Below are 14,904 nucleotides of genomic sequence, written 5' to 3' on the forward strand. Positions count from 1 at the left end.
AATCGGAGAAGCAGTGTGCGTGCGGTTCAATCCGCATGCGCATCGACTTCAGTTCCCACTCGGATCAAAGTGCCGGGGGCGCCAGCACTCGCGATTCGCAGACGAGCATCTTCGTTGCTCGGTTTTGTTTGAATGCACTCACTGCACCCTGCAGTGTTCTGCGATATATCGCAGGAGAGGGGAGTGTTGCACACTTTTGGACACATGTTTAAGGGAAATAGGCTGTGCATGGCTGTTATCGCAGGAAAGGAAAGTGCTGCACACTTTTGGGCACATGTTTAATAAGGAAATAGGCTGTGCATGGCTGTTAATTCTGGATTTTTAGTATACTTACATCACATAGAATGATTTATCACCCTGAATACACAATATCAGAAACCTCTTTAATACCCTTTAAGCTGTTTATGGCAACTATAAAAAAAAAAGTATGATCACGATTAGTATATTATTATAAGGAAACAGCTGGCACTGTGGAGCAGACTCCTTAGATATACTACGGCAGTCTTGCAAGCATCAAGGTCAACCAAAAGTTAAATAAAAATTCATGAACAATTCACATACTTCTCCGTTTCCTCAACTCCCTCTTCAGTTGTTTGTTTTCTTTCCTTAAAACCAGAATTTCCAACTTAAGCGCATCAATAGTGCCTTCGTCCATAATCTCTTTAAAAAGATCTTGGGCCTGCATTACATGGACAGAGGGGGTCCTTTTTCGATGCACCTGAAATGTAATAGAACACAGTTCAAGGCAGGGGATGCAGATGTTTAAATATGCCCAGAAACAATGAAATAAAATTAATTATTTTGCGTTTAAATATTGAAGCAACAACTGTGTTGTGCAAGTGGCAGATAGAGCAAAGATAACTTTAATTTCTTGATATATAGAAATGACATGGCCTAGATCGACGACCAGCTATAAATCTCACGTTTGCATTGTTAATGTGCCAGCTAAGATGAATATTTAAAAAGACAACTAAGAACCATCAGGTCAGGGTCTGTCGTGGTCAATAAAAAAGATAAATTTGGAAGTTTACGTGCCGAACCAACGAAGTGCATCTGGCACGCCCGAGCGGATAGCTAGGGATTAATTTAGACATCTGAAGATTTTTTGGAGTTTACTACGGTTGATCGAATGCCATTTCATCGAAGCACGTTTTAGAGAATGGGCACGTTTTATCAAAGCACGGTTTAGAGAAAGTAGAGCTTGTTTAGAGAAATGACGTTTACCGAATGTAGTGTCAACGTATCTTCCATGAACAGCGTTTCAGTTGGCTTCACGAGCGGTAGCATGTTTTCCTCTGTCATTTTATGGGGAGGAGAAATGTAGTGTTGCAAGCAAGCGCCATCTACGGGAGTTAACGGTAGGCGTTGCCTTTTACTTCAACGCAGCATTAGATGGCGCTGTGCTCTCGGCACGAGGGATTTCACCTTAGCACGCGCAGATCTCACCGCCTATCGGAATCGTGACAGCCAAGATAGAGTTGTGATTGGGCGTGCCTTAAAGAACATTGTTGAGTGTGTGAATAAATGGGGCGGCTCAAGGAGCTTGCTTTGAAAATTGGCCTGAACGTTACCTCGACTACATGTGTCTCTGATCCGACCAAGTACCGGAGTCGGAACCACCGGCCCGGCTCACGTCATTGAACGCCGTTGGGCAACTCGGCGAGTAGCGCCCTTGCCGGCCACCCTCGTCCTTGACATGTAGCTCAGCACGGCACAGCGCAGAGCGTCAGTCGCATAGGAGACAGGCGGCGTTATGTCCAGACCAAGGGGATCAGTGTATGTAACCCCCCTAAAACATAACACCGAAAAGGGGACGCTTCTTAAAAAAAGGCTTTCCTACTTCTCGCGTGTATCACTGGTGCGCGTGTTAAGCCATGCTCCTGCCACTTCGCGGCGGCAGTCTGCGGCGGCTCATTACAAATATATTAATTCACCTGATTTACCTGTATACGCCACTTCGCGGCGGCCGAATTCGCTAAAAGGAGACTCATCGCCATTTTCTCTAAACTGGGTTCTCTATAAAGGCATTCGATAAACCGCGGTCAGTAAAACGGTGTTCGCTAAAATGAACATCTCTAAACTGCATGCCTCCAGATTTTTTTGCGTGCAACCCAAATCTGAGTTTCACGGTGCCTTACTGCAATGAGCCCTCGTTATAGTGCGGGTACCTTGGCCAGAATTCAAACCCGCAAACTAGAGACTGGAAGGTCTTGTCTCGGAGCCGTCGCCAGTAACGTAATTCCAAAGGAATAATTAACTTACTTGAGCTGTCGTCTTTATATCCATAAATCAACCAATATATTCGGTAGCACAGCATTACACAACACTATCAAACGCTGTTGATTTCATTTTTTTTTTTTTTTTAAGCTTGCGGCGGCGTTGGTGTTGTGGGCACACTAGTTGCATGGGCGTCAACCTTCTCCCAACATCGGCACGCCTGTACATTTCTACCTTCCGAATGCGATATAAGAGTAATGCTATATGCACTCCGGAGTGCAGCTCGGCCGGAAATCGCTATACGCGCTACGTTTGTCTCGTATAAAATGAATGATCACATCGAGTTTTCTAAGCCGTAGAAGTTAAGGTGTCCGCTTCGTACATAAGTGGACACGGGTTCAAATCGCAATAAGCCCACCTTTTTTTTTTTTTTTTTTTCTTGAGCGTTGTTTTGTTGAGGCATTTGGCGATATTTATATTTCTTTTTTGCGATGAACACTAAAAAAAACACTGAATATTGTCGACGAAACTTCGAAGATTGGGGACAGCGGGGCTTGGGTTGCCGGCTGGACGCCGCGAAGCGGCGTGTACAGGGTGACTTTTCTAATTAGCAGCCGCATACTGTCGCTGCGGAGCGGCGTGAACGCAGGCGAGGGGCTGTGTAGGGTGACCACCTTCCTCCTAGCGAAATGCGGGACACGCGGGGCAGGGGAGGGGGGGGGGGGCGGGGGGGGGGGGGGGGGGGGGGGGGGCGTGCAGAGGGAATTTTTAACACGCACACCACAAACCGGGGCCCTGTTAACACATTTAGTATCCTGTGTTGTTTATACACCTGCTAATCGCATTGCAGCAATTAAGCTCAGATGATTTTCACGCCCAGTGATACAGTAAAACCTCGTTATAACAAAATGGGATATAACAAACTAATGGATATAACAAAGCAATCATAATTCCCCTTGTTGCTATAGTGGGAAGAAATGGACATTGGCTATAACAAACTAATGGCTATAACAAAATAATTATGACCGCTCCTTCAACTTTGTTATAACGAGGTTTTACTGTATACTTTTATGCCAAATGTGTTATTACATGTTTCGAAGTTGAAAACACAAAAAATAGATTGTAGCGGAACTCAATGCAACAAATAAAAATAAAATACAGTAATTTTTTTTTTTTTTTTAGAATTATTGTTTTTTGTCAACGCTTACGTTTATCAACACGATCCTACACACATTTTAACATTTTTTTTTTTTGTTTTTTTTCTGACCGTTTTGAGTTGCAGGCTTGTTTGTTGCCTTGTGTGGCTGTCTTCACAAAAAAGAAAAAAAAATCCACAGCAACCCTTGCTTTCACATCGACATAGTGATTTGAATTTAATGACACAGTGATTCGAATATAATTACAATATTTTATATTTAAACTTTTTGCGAGCAGTTTTTCTTAAAATATTTTGCCACCAAGTGGAAAGGCACAATGGAACATGCTCATCGGTTTTCCTGCAAAAACGACAGTCGCTTCTCGCAATACTTAAACAGAAAATGGCATACCATTGTGAATTATCCGAATACCAGCGACCTCCGCGCTTCCCCGCCTCCCGTTGTTCGACAGCACCATGAGTTTCAGAGTGAATTTTATGACAGTATGAAGTGCGGGACATTTTGAAAATTTTGAAGTTTCATGCGGGACGCGGGACACGAGCCCTCAATGCGGGACGGGTGGTCACCCTAGGGCCGTGTTAACGAGCCCCCCAGTGATACACGCGCAGTTCGAAAAAGGGTGGCCCGAGCGGCATGAGCTTTCCGCGTAGGGCGTATAGCAATTTCCGTAGAAGTGCACTACATAGTGCATATAGCATCGCTCATGCGATAAATATTATCAAATATTACATCAAAGAAAAAAAGAAAAAAAAAAAAGATTTCGACAAAACTTTGTCGCACCGTGGCCTTGTTCTTAGTTGCGATCAGGTCGTTCATTTCCTGGGATAGGTCATGTTCATTATCTGAAATCACACAAAAATACAGTATTTGCAAGAGATGGTGCAAACTTGGTCACCAGAGAAACTTACCTGAAACGTTTACTACCACTGCTCCGTAAAGCCCCATGCCGCGCCAATTTACCTTGACTCTGTCTCCCGTTGTCACCAACGATCGCTTTCCGCGAATGTCTTCTTTTCTTACCACCTCATACGTGTTGTCGTCGGTAAAATGGACTAGAACACGCGACATCGTGCAAGAAGTTCAGGTAAGAGCGCGTCAAATATCAGACATAGTAGCCAAAACTCTGTACACTCTGGCGATTTCGCTGATTTCGCCGCGCGCTTGTAAGACTAAAGTTGCCAGAGGGCAGCCTCTTTCACGCTAAATGCTCAATGAGCCAAATCTCGCAAAACACTATGAGAAGAATGTCAAGAAAATGTTAGGCAAACGAAATTATCTGTTTTCTAAGTTAAAAGTAGTGTTTGATAAAATAATGAGTTATATTATAATGCTGTCATGAATATCGTTTGCTCTGAACCACGGTGACAACCACGTTTTAGCGAATATTGCTCATTTCAGCAAATGACGTTTCAGCGAACGATGTTTTAGCGAATATGCTTGTTTCGCTTATTACCAAAGCCGGAAATACTTGCCTGGCGTATCGTTCTTTACCACAAGGGAAAAGAATTGGAAAAGAACGACATACAAGGGGACGCCAGGCTATTTAAAAAGACCATGAAATGACCTTTTTACTTTTTCCAGATAACTTTTACATTAAACCGTCAATGTTCACTGAATGCCGAACAGGCATCCGTTTTCGTCTCGGTTTATTAACTTATTCACAAAAAATTAATGAAATATCGACTTTTTCTTTCTCTCCAACTGACCGCAAAACAAGCCGTGACGTACGCTGTTTCCGGAACCGGAAGTCTTCTCGGCAGTAGGAGAATGGGAGCGTTAGCGGCGACGATTGGGGTGCGCCAGTAGGTTTTACTGCGCTGATGTCACTGACGTATTTTCTGAATCGGCGCCTCTCATCGCCGCATCGCAGCCAACGTTACTACCAGGTGAAACAAGGAGACGGCAGGCTCTTTAAATCGACCGGAAAATTCGCTTTCTTAACGTATTGCGCTACGACTTTGTGCAGCGTTGCCCACAGATGGTGCATTTTTTTTTGTAAAATTTGCGAAGAGCGATCTTACCTGAGGAAAAAGTAAAGAAAGAAAAAGGCTTATGGAAACGCAGCGACGCCACCGGTCTGCAAACAACGCGGCGCCGTTTCGCACGGGAGGCAAGAGATGGCGCAACCATCTCTCCTCCTCACCCTTCACGTTTCTCTCTTTCTCTATTTTTGGCGCCGCGCGCGCCGCCTAGGGGGGTGCCAAGAAGGAGAACTAGCAGACGACGGCCATGTCCTCTCCGCGCATTCAGAGAGCACAATCTTTCGCGTTGCGTATTTGAAAGTGCAGGTTTCTGATACATTCTCACATTGCATAGTGCCAAGCAAGTGTTAAACACCAAGAAAGAATGAGTTAAACGTGACGGTAGCGTTTTCAACCTTCGGATAAAGCTCGCAGAACTGAGTACATAGAAAATAGAACACAGCTTTATTTCCACGAGTAACAATGCAACGATATGGTTCTCACGAGCGTTGTAAGCACCGTCATAGTCAGTGATTAAATACGTAAGAACGCCTTCATAATATTCGGCCCCACACAATCCCGAGAATTTCTAGATCCTGCAGCATTCCACGAGCTTAACGACTACAAGCGCGAATTGCGATTGCAGCTGCCTCCGCGCTAAAAAGAGCTTGAAACGCTTTAGCAATCATAGCGTAGATAAATATGCATGAGCTATCGAGGACGCCGGACTATTGCGATCATTACTGTCGATCTGGTTTCGACCGGGACCTTCCGAAATTCGGGTGACTGCATGTATAGCAGGGCTAGTTTGTCACTCATCCTTCTTCAAAATCGTTTCCTTTTTTTTTTTTTTTTTTGAGGGGCGTTTGGGGAGAGGGGGGGGGGGGGGCAATACCGTTGGAAACTAGTGTTCCTTCGGTTGTACCGTAACTTCAAGCACTTTTTTTTTAGGTTTAATAAATTTTACAGTTATTTGCCAGAAATAAACATAAGCTGCACAAGCTATGCAAAAAAAAAAAAAAAAGATCGTGATAGTTTATTCATATAAGGTATTACATAGCATCACAGTTGAGAAGTTTTGCCTCCTTTATATTTACTAAAAGTAAAAATATCCAATTTTGGTTTTGGTCATTACCAGAATGGGGAAAAAAATTGCAGAGAAAAGGCAACTGACTCGAGATTAAAATATGTGGCATATATTTATTTTAAAATTACCACAGACTACCATAGCCAAGACAGCAGTGAATGGAAGCGCTTATCAACATGCTCAGATATACTTTTTACAACAAAGACAATAGATGAACAATTATTAAAAGAAGTCACTACACAAATCTAACAGGCAAAACATAAAATTACAAAAAGGTCTCACACTAGCCAGTTTTAACAACAAAGACAGTACACGAAAGTATTATTACAAAAAAGCCTCATCTGAAATTTATGTATACAACACTAATATATACATATACAACACTGAATGTTTACAAGAGGTTTAAGGGGAGACTGACAGTGTACTTATGCTCGCCAAGGTTTTTATTTGTACATGACATATGAGAGCTCAACTACCCAGAACTCAATTGGTGACTCGAAATTCATATTCTTTCCACCCGAAAACCGCATATCAAGAACTCGCCGGTGTGATTCACACTCACTCTCTTCTCCATGGTCACGTGCCATGACCTGTTCGCGTGCTACAGTTCACGGCACAGCAACCAGGCATATCGGCCGTTCGACAACGCAATCCGTGGCGAAACGCGAAACGGACATCCAGCTACAAAAAGAAACGAAAAGCTACACGACCAACGACAACAGCAAAACTGGCACGAATAGGGATGTCGCGAACCACCCTAGGTTCGATTTCGAAAGGTTTCGATATTTGCGAAGCGAACTGAGGTTCGATTTCGAAAAATTTCGATATTTTCGTACCGACCGAGGTTCGATTTCGAAAAATTCGCAACTTTTGTTAACAGCGGAGTTTCGAATTCGAAAAGTTCGAAGCTTTCGCGGTTTCTAAAATTTCGAATTCGAATATTTCGAATATTTTTTTACTTCAGGTTCGATAAATTCGAAGATTTCGAAATTCTTTGTAAAAAAAATTCGAAAACTTCGAACGCTTCGAATTTTTATAGACATGAAGTTCGAACAATTCGAAGATTTCGAATTTCTTTTTGCATAAAGTTCGAAAAGTTCGAAAATTTCGATTCTCTTTTAACGCTAAATTAAAAAAAAAAAAATCGAAGATTTTGAATTTTTTTCTAATCCAAGTTTTCAAAGTTCGAAGTCCGATTTTCAAGTTTTTCCACAGTTTCAGTTTCAAATAACGTTTTCACGACTCACTGGTTTTCACAAAATCAAGTTTAGAAAAGTTAGGGTGTGATATCTAGATTCTGCGAAGTTGGTCAGGCAATTAAATGAGACGACGAGTGTCCCGGACGTGCTAGAATATTTGCCAGTGCAGAATTGTGACCGCCAGCCCCGGGGGGGGGGGGGGGGGGGGGTCTTTAACCTGCATCACGCAGTAGTGATTGCACGAACACTGTTTTACGAGACTCTTCCAGTTCGAAACGGCCAGGGGCGAGCAGGAGGTTGAGGCTCAGAAAAACCTTGAAGCGACCTGGCAAACTAGCTCGCCACCCCTTGCACGCTGGTAGTAATCCGATCCGGTGAAGTTTATAATTGTCCTGGAGGTTTATTTTCTGGGAAGGAGGAATCGCCTCGCAAAAAGCACAAAAGCCGACACAACTCGAGGTCGAGGAGCGTTCTACCATACAAGTGGCGTCGGAAGAGGAAAAACGGGGGGAAAGAGGGTAGCGGGAGGGGGGGGGGGGGGGGGGGCTTCAGCCTTTTTTTTTCCCTTGCCGGTATTTCGGACTGTTAAAGAAAACAATACGGGGACAGAGCTTATTTTAATCTGAAATTATTTATGCATATGTATAGCTAATGTCGCTCTTTACTGCATAAAAGGTTGCGTAGATGGTCATTGTTAGAAACTCGTTGTCAGAAGGCACTGCTCGTCACATGCTTAGTGGTTCGGAAGTTCAAAGCTGTTTTTTCGACCTAAACACCTGTGCCGATAGTAACAAAAGAAAAAAAAAAAAAAAAAAGAATAAATGCGGGAATAAAAAGCAGGAGAGAAAAAAAAAAAACTATCAAGAATTCGTCGGAAGTGTTCTATTCTTGCATAATCAGAGGTTCAGAACTTCGAAACAAGTTTCTTTTACCAAAATGTGTACAGGCTAAAAGAAACACGTCCCAGGAACGTGAAGCGAAAAAAAAAAAAGTTTTCTTTTAATGACGTGCTGAACTTGAACACTACTAGAAATCTTCTCCCATGAGTTAATTTATTCCTTAACGTGAAAAAACAATAAATATATTATTTTGTATTCTGTAGATGCCAATGATATGTACTCTCTGTGGTGTTAATTTAAATGCGATGCCTCAAACAACTTAGACGAAAATAAATCTCAAGTTTAGGTCATAATTGCATGCAGATACAGGTTTGGACATTTCTTCGAAACTCACGTTGAATAACAATAATCACATCTTAAGACGGCACTTACCTAGGCTATACATAGATCATTCTTAAAAAAGTATAACTTATCTACCATGAATAGCTCCGGCTGCAGCGTGCTTCAAATCTGGCACAAACGATAATCGTCAAAAACCCGTCGTCCTTCCTCGCCCCTTCGGGGATTTATTTCTTTAAACCTAAGCATGACAGAACATTGAAATAAACGACATTGTCTTTCGTAAGGAACGCAGCACCGCGTGTAAAAGTTCGAGAAAAAAAAAATTACGAATGTACCCCACTACTTGAAATCAAATGAAACCGTCCGCCGGTTTTTCGAAGTTCGACGAACGTCGAACTTTTACCCTAAAAGTTCGAAGTTCGTCGAACTTCTGACTTTTCAGAATTTGAAAGTTCGAAACTTTTCGAATTCTCTTGATAAATAAGTTCGAAAGTTCGAAATTCATCGAATTTTTTGGTCAGTCAAGTTCGAAAGTTCGACAAGCATCGAACCTTGCAGCGCAATAAATTCGAAAGTTCGAAAAATATCGAATTTTTTAGCGTAATAAGTTCGACGGTTCGAAAAGCGTCGAACTTCTTAGCTTAACAAGTTCGAAAATTCGACCTCCGTCGAATTTTACGATATAGACAATTCGAAAAATCGAAATCTTTCGAACCTTTCGAACCGCTTGATTCGATCATCGAAACTTCGATTCGAAAAAAGTTCGCGGCATCCCTAGGCACGAACGTCTAAGCAAGTCCGGATCTGTCCGATGCAACGCGAGTCCGGCGTAGCTAGCGGCGCAGCTCGCGACAAGACACACGGGACACGGGAGAATTTGCTGGCTGGATCCTTCATGGCTGCCAAAGGGGCGGAGCGCTAGGAGAAGGTCACGTGCCACACACCGGCCTACCGCTGAGCTCGGCGGCATGATCAAAGGTTGTCGCTACTTTTCCAGTATAGAGGGACTTTACGCCAACGCAGAGCCGTTTATCTGCGCCAACGAACGAGCATACGGCGCCGAGAGCAGGCCTATTTAGCAGACGATAATTTCGACTCGAAAGCGGCGCGCGTTCCGCAGGCGGGGACAGTCGCAGAAACAAAAAAGACTGGCGCGGTAACAGCAAGGAACTGCAGTTCCTTGTCTGCAAAAGGGCCGGCTTTCAGCGTCGTCTGCTCGTTCGTTGGCGGCAGTTGGCACCGCGACCGCTTGCGACATCTCTTGTCTCCCGTGCGAAACGGCGCCGTGTTGTTTTTCCTCAGGTAAGTTCGCTCTTTGAAAATTTTACGAAAAAAATGCACCATCTGGGGGCAACGCTGCACAAAGTCGTAGCGCGATAGGTTTGTGGCTCGTACGCAAGTAGCGAGTTCAACAACGTTTATTGCACGCACCGTGAGCCCTTATATACAGTATGCCCTAGTGGCGCAGCTGCTGTGCCGATGACAAGGCTGACGATGACAAGGCTGATCTGGTATCAGCTAGTGACGCTGCGCTACATCTTCCCTCTTTCAAACAAAACAAAACAACCAAGAGAAAAACAATATACAAAAAATTAAGGAATAGAAAATAGTACGCTTGCAGGATCACGCTTAAAGTTCTGGTCTTGGGTATCTGACGGGGCTCCGCCGTTGTCTTGAACTCCTCCTGAGCTCCTGGGTCGGAGGGTCTTGTGATGGTGGGGCTCCAGTTGAGGGTTCTTCCCTCACCTGGCGGCCAGTGGATTCAGCAGCCGCAGTGGTGACAAGTTGCTGTTGCCGAGGCGGCAGCACGCGCAGGTGCTCTCTCGTTCTGCGTAGCACACGTCCGTCACCAGTTTCGATCACAAAGGAGCGCGGAGGCCCCGCACGCCTCATGACGACTGCCGGAGACCACGTGTGTGAAATGGTGTCAAATGCAGACACTTGCTGACCATCTTGTAGTTCCGGAAGGGCCTTTGTTCTGTTGTAGAAGGTCCGCTGCTTGCTGCGGATCTCTTGTAGTCGTTTGTGCACCTCTTTGGGCGGTACGATGGCTGGTTCCAGGCAGCAGTCGGGAACCGGAAGCAGTGTGCGTGTCTGACGACCCATTAGCCTCTGTACTGGTGACTTGAGCAGGTTATCCCTTGGGCTGTTGCGCCATTCCAGGAGGGCGCTGCAGAAGTCGAGGGTATCGTAGGAGCACCTCGTTAGCAGTTTCTTTGCCTCTTGTACGGCTCGCTCAGCCATTCCGTTGGAGCGAGGGTGGTGAGGGCTTGACGTGACGTGAATGATTCGAAACTTACTCACAAAGTCCTTGAAGTTGTAACTATTGAAGGGGGGCCCATTGTCACTGCACAACTTGGCTGGTATCCCATGAGTAGCGAAGACTTCTGCACAGGCGGATACCACTGAAGATGCCGTGGACTGTCGCAGTTCCTTGATCTCGAAAAAGAAAGAGTAGAAGTCAACAATTATCAAAAAAGTCCGATTGTTGTGGTAGAACAAGTCTAGCCCCACCAGCTGCCATGGTAGGTTGGGTAGTTCATGGCTCAGTAATGGTAATCTTGCGTTTCTGGGCTTATGCTTCGTGCAGACCCCACATGACTTTGCAAGAGCTTCAATGTCGCATGACATGGTCGGCCAATACATCACTTCTCGGGCGCGCATCTTCATTTTTGCTTCACCCCCGTGTGCGGCATGCAAAAGTTTCAAAATCTCCGTCCTCTTGGCTTTTGGAATTACCACTTTGTTACTCCTGAAGACCAGCCCATCTTCCACGTGCATCTCGTCTCTGTAGTTCCAGTACGTTCGAAGTTCCTCCGGGACGTCTCGTTTCTCAGCTGGCCAGGATGCTGATGCATACTCTCGGAGCTGGATGAAAGCCGCGTCGTTTTCTGTCGCCTGGAGGATGTCGTGGAGCCGTGCATCTGAAACTGATAGCGTAGAAACAATGTTGACTTGAAACTGGTCGCTTTCGTCTTTTAGCATAGTTTTGGTTGGGAACCTTGACAACGCGTCCGCTAGAAAAAGTTCCTTCCCTGGCTTGTACTGCACGGTAATGGGGTATCGCTGAAGCACTAGCCTCATCCTTTGTAGGCGGAGCGGGCAGTCACAAAGGGGTTTCCTGAATATTGCTTCCAGTGGCTTATGATCCGACTCTACAGTCACAGATGAGTGCCCTAAAATATAATCTTTAAACTTGTTGCATCCGTGTACTATAGCGAGTGCCTCTTTTTCAATCTGAGCGTATTTTTGCTGAGTCTCGGTGAGGGAGCGTGATGAGTAGGCGATAGGATGTCCGTTCTGAATAATCACCGCCCCGACGCCGGTCTGGCTTGCGTCCACTGACAACGTGACTGGTTTACCTTGCTCAAAATACGCAAGTACCGGCGCCTTGATAAGCGACTCTCTGAGCGTTTTAAAACTGTTTTGTTGGCGCTCAGTCCAAACCCAAGCGATATCTTTTTTCAACAGCTCGCGTAATGGTGCTGAGAGGGCAGACATATTTGGTATGAATCTTGCGACAAAGTTCGTCATGCCAAGAAATATTTGTAATTCCTTACGGTCTCTGGGCTCCGGAACAGCAAGGATGTCCTCGACTCGTTCTGGGTCTAGGCTCAGACCTTCAGTCGTCAAAATGTGACCTAGGTACCGTACTTGGTCCTGCAGAAAATGACACTTTTTTAGGTTCAACTTGAGATCGTGTCTCTCGCAGCGTTCCAGTAAGTTTTTTAGGTTCGCGTCATGTTCTTGTATCGTGGTTCCCCAAACTAAAATGTCGTCCATGACGACTGCTACGTTCTTTAGGCCTTCTAGGACACCGTGCATTGCGCGCTGGAATACTTCTGGGGCTGTGGAAATTCCGAACGGCATGCGCAGAAACCTGTATCTGCCATAAGGGGTGCTCATGGTACAAATGTGCGAACTTGCCTCAGACAACTTTATTTGCCAAAAGCCCGATGACGCATCCAATGTCGAAAAAAACTTGGCGCCGTGCAGATGTGGAGCTACATCTCCTAGCGTCGGCATGGGATAATGTTCGCGTAATAGACGTTTGTTAAGATCAGATGGGTCTAAGCAAATTCTGACCTTATCTTTCTTTACGACGACCACCATGTGACTCGACCATTCTGTTGGTTCGTTTACCTTCGTGACGACTTGATCCGCTTCCATGCGGTCCAACTCTGCCTTGACTCTATCCTGGAGAGCCACAGGTATTCGTCTTGCTGCCTTGACGGTGCCCTTGGATCCTGGTTGTAGCTTCATATCGTAGACCACACCCTTCAGCTGGCCGAGCCCTTGAAAAACTGCTTCAAAAGGTCGTGCTGCACCGTATAGCTCTGCGGTGCTCACACCTGCAACGCGAGTAATCAGTCCGAGGCGTTCTGCTACACTGCCACTCAAGGTGACTGGAACCTCTTGGCGTACAACAAAAAACCCAGCGTGACATTTTTTGTCTTGATTGCGTATAGGGTGTTTTCACTGACGTAATTTCGTCCACCATTTTGTTGTTGCGATCTGTCTGGCGTGTGCCAAACTTGAGGATTTAAAGGATTTGCATGCCTTCTCAAATGCGTAAGCACCGCTGACATCATTTCAACCGGTTACGATGTAATCCTTCAATGTAGTAAATTTGTTTGAAAAAACAAACTAACAACAAAATGGCGGATTGACGTCATGTGCAAACAACCTATATCGAGGCAAATTCTTTCTGGTGCCTTTTCTGCATGACCGAAGAACGTGTTTAGGGTGACGTCGCACTTTACTGTTGGCTTCGACGTAACTTGGCCTAGTGTGGCCCTGGAGATGACACAACAATTGGCTCCGGTATCTATTTTGCAATGAACGGGAACGCCTTCTAGTGTCACCGTAGCCGTCCATAGATCCTCGCGAGATACAGCACCGACAGTTAGCGCTTCCAAGAAGTATGTCTCGTCATCGCTAGCCACAACCTCGTGTACTTGCTGTACGGGGGCCCTTTTCCGCCCTGACTTGCAAACTTTAGCGAAGTGATTAAGGCTTCCGCACTTGTTGCATTTCTTTCCGGCTGCGGGGCAAACCTTAGTTCTGTGCTTCGTAAACCCACACTTTTGGCACGATGATCCGATTTCTTGAACTAAGTTGAATTCTTTTTCGCGTTCCTTTGCTCCGCTTTGTATTGTATTGCACCGTTCTTCGCCCTGTTCCCAGGCTCTGCATCTTTCCACCGCTTTGGTGTAGGACGGGTTGTCGGATATGAGCTTTTGCTGAAGTTTCTTGTCCCGAACGCCCAGAATGATTCTACTTCTAAGTAGACGTTCTTCAATATCCCCAAACTCGCAGTTGTTTGCCAAAATACGAATGTCAGTCAACCATTCGTTGAAAGGTTCCCCATCTTTCTGGTCCCTCGTACCAAACACAAACTCGTTGTAAGTTAGGTTTGAAGCCGGCTTGTAGAAGCTATCAAACTTCTCAATGATAGTCGTCACGTCTTGCCTTTCCTCTTGGTTTACAAACGTAAATGTACTGAACGATTTCCTTGCATCTTCCCCGATTATCATTAACAAGGTCGCCGCCTGGACTTCTTTCGGTTGATGGCTGAGCAGGGTGGCCGTAGAAAACAGTTGAAACTCACATTTCCAAGTTGTCCAGTTCCGCCACAGGTCTCCCGTCGTGTCCAGGGGTTTTGGGGGCTGCAGCAGCGTTGTACAGGGCAGCACGATGGCCTGCTGCGGAGACGCCATCGTCCGGGTGGTGTGGCTGTCGCCTACTTTCCGTCGCTCGGTGGCTGCTTCATTGATCCGCGGCGCTCGGGCGATAAAGCACTTCTGACACCATGTGGCTCGTACGCAAGTAGCGAGTTCAACAACGTTTATTGCACGCACCGTGAGCCCTTATATACAGTATGCCCTAGCGGCGCAGCTGCTGTGCCGATAACAAGGCTGACGATGACAAGGCTGATCTGGTATCAGCTAGTGACGCTGCGCTACAAGGTTAAAGGGCAACTCCGCTCAATTCCGAAGATTTCGGGATAATGATTGATTTCGAATTAAAAGCCCTAGTAAAACACACTACGTCGTTTGCTTCGCGAAAAATGGGATATATATTTTTAAATCTGATTTTAAA

The 14,904-nt window shown here is 45.3% G+C and overlaps 2 protein-coding genes across 8 annotated transcripts in view; both read right to left on the reverse strand.

The window, feature by feature from the left end:
- Positions 1 to 4,551, reverse strand: part of LOC120851079 — a 56,224-nt gene extending 51,673 nt beyond the window's left edge. For 2 of the 5 annotated variants that reach the window (XM_042290653.1, XM_042290649.1), the window contains exons 1-3: positions 4,283 to 4,551; positions 4,155 to 4,216; positions 562 to 718 (exon numbers count right to left, since the gene is read on the reverse strand). In XM_042290653.1, coding sequence (XP_042146587.1) covers positions 562 to 718; positions 4,155 to 4,216; positions 4,283 to 4,442 — 379 coding nt within the window. In that variant the 5' untranslated portion in view covers positions 4,443 to 4,551. The remainder of the gene's footprint in view (positions 1 to 561; positions 719 to 4,154; positions 4,217 to 4,282) is intronic. The other 3 variants (XM_042290648.1, XM_042290652.1, XM_042290657.1) reach the window with 2 other exon arrangements.
- Positions 4,552 to 10,244: 5,693 nt separating this feature from the next.
- LOC120836006 (uncharacterized protein K02A2.6-like) lies at positions 10,245 to 14,563 on the reverse strand. Of its 3 annotated transcripts, XM_040214500.3 has the most exons (3): positions 12,363 to 12,766; positions 11,542 to 11,732; positions 10,245 to 11,241 (listed from the first exon to the last, which is right to left on the reverse strand). In XM_040214500.3, the coding sequence occupies exons 1-3, from the start codon at positions 12,706 to 12,708 to the stop codon at positions 10,432 to 10,434; spliced, it is 1,347 nt and encodes a 448-aa protein (XP_040070434.1). In that variant the 5' UTR covers positions 12,709 to 12,766; the 3' UTR covers positions 10,245 to 10,431. The 3 variants fall into 3 exon arrangements, with proteins under 3 accessions (XP_040070434.1, XP_040070433.1, XP_040358377.1); XM_040214499.3 differs by lacking the exon at positions 12,363 to 12,766 and adding an exon at positions 14,414 to 14,563 and having other exon boundaries at positions 10,245 to 11,732; XM_040502443.2 differs by having other exon boundaries at positions 10,245 to 11,732.
- Between the last annotated feature and the right edge of the window lie 341 nt (positions 14,564 to 14,904).

The sequence above is a fragment of the Ixodes scapularis genome, unplaced genomic scaffold (assembly GCF_016920785.2).
Source record: "Ixodes scapularis isolate PalLabHiFi unplaced genomic scaffold, ASM1692078v2 PGA_scaffold0__279_contigs__length_252992795, whole genome shotgun sequence".
Classification (NCBI taxonomy): domain Eukaryota; kingdom Metazoa; phylum Arthropoda; class Arachnida; order Ixodida; family Ixodidae; genus Ixodes; species Ixodes scapularis.

What these genes read in the sequence shown, in the direction of transcription:
- LOC120836006 (XM_040502443.2), bottom strand. Translation starts at nt 12,708, where the DNA reads ATGAGCACCCCTTATGGCAGATACAGGTTTCTGCGCATGCCGTTCGGA. An exon ending in TGTTCCGGAGCCCAGAGACC is followed by an intron (nt 11,733 to 12,362) that starts GTAAGGAATTAC and finishes CTACGCTATCAG; the next exon opens with TTTCAGATGCACGGCTCCAC.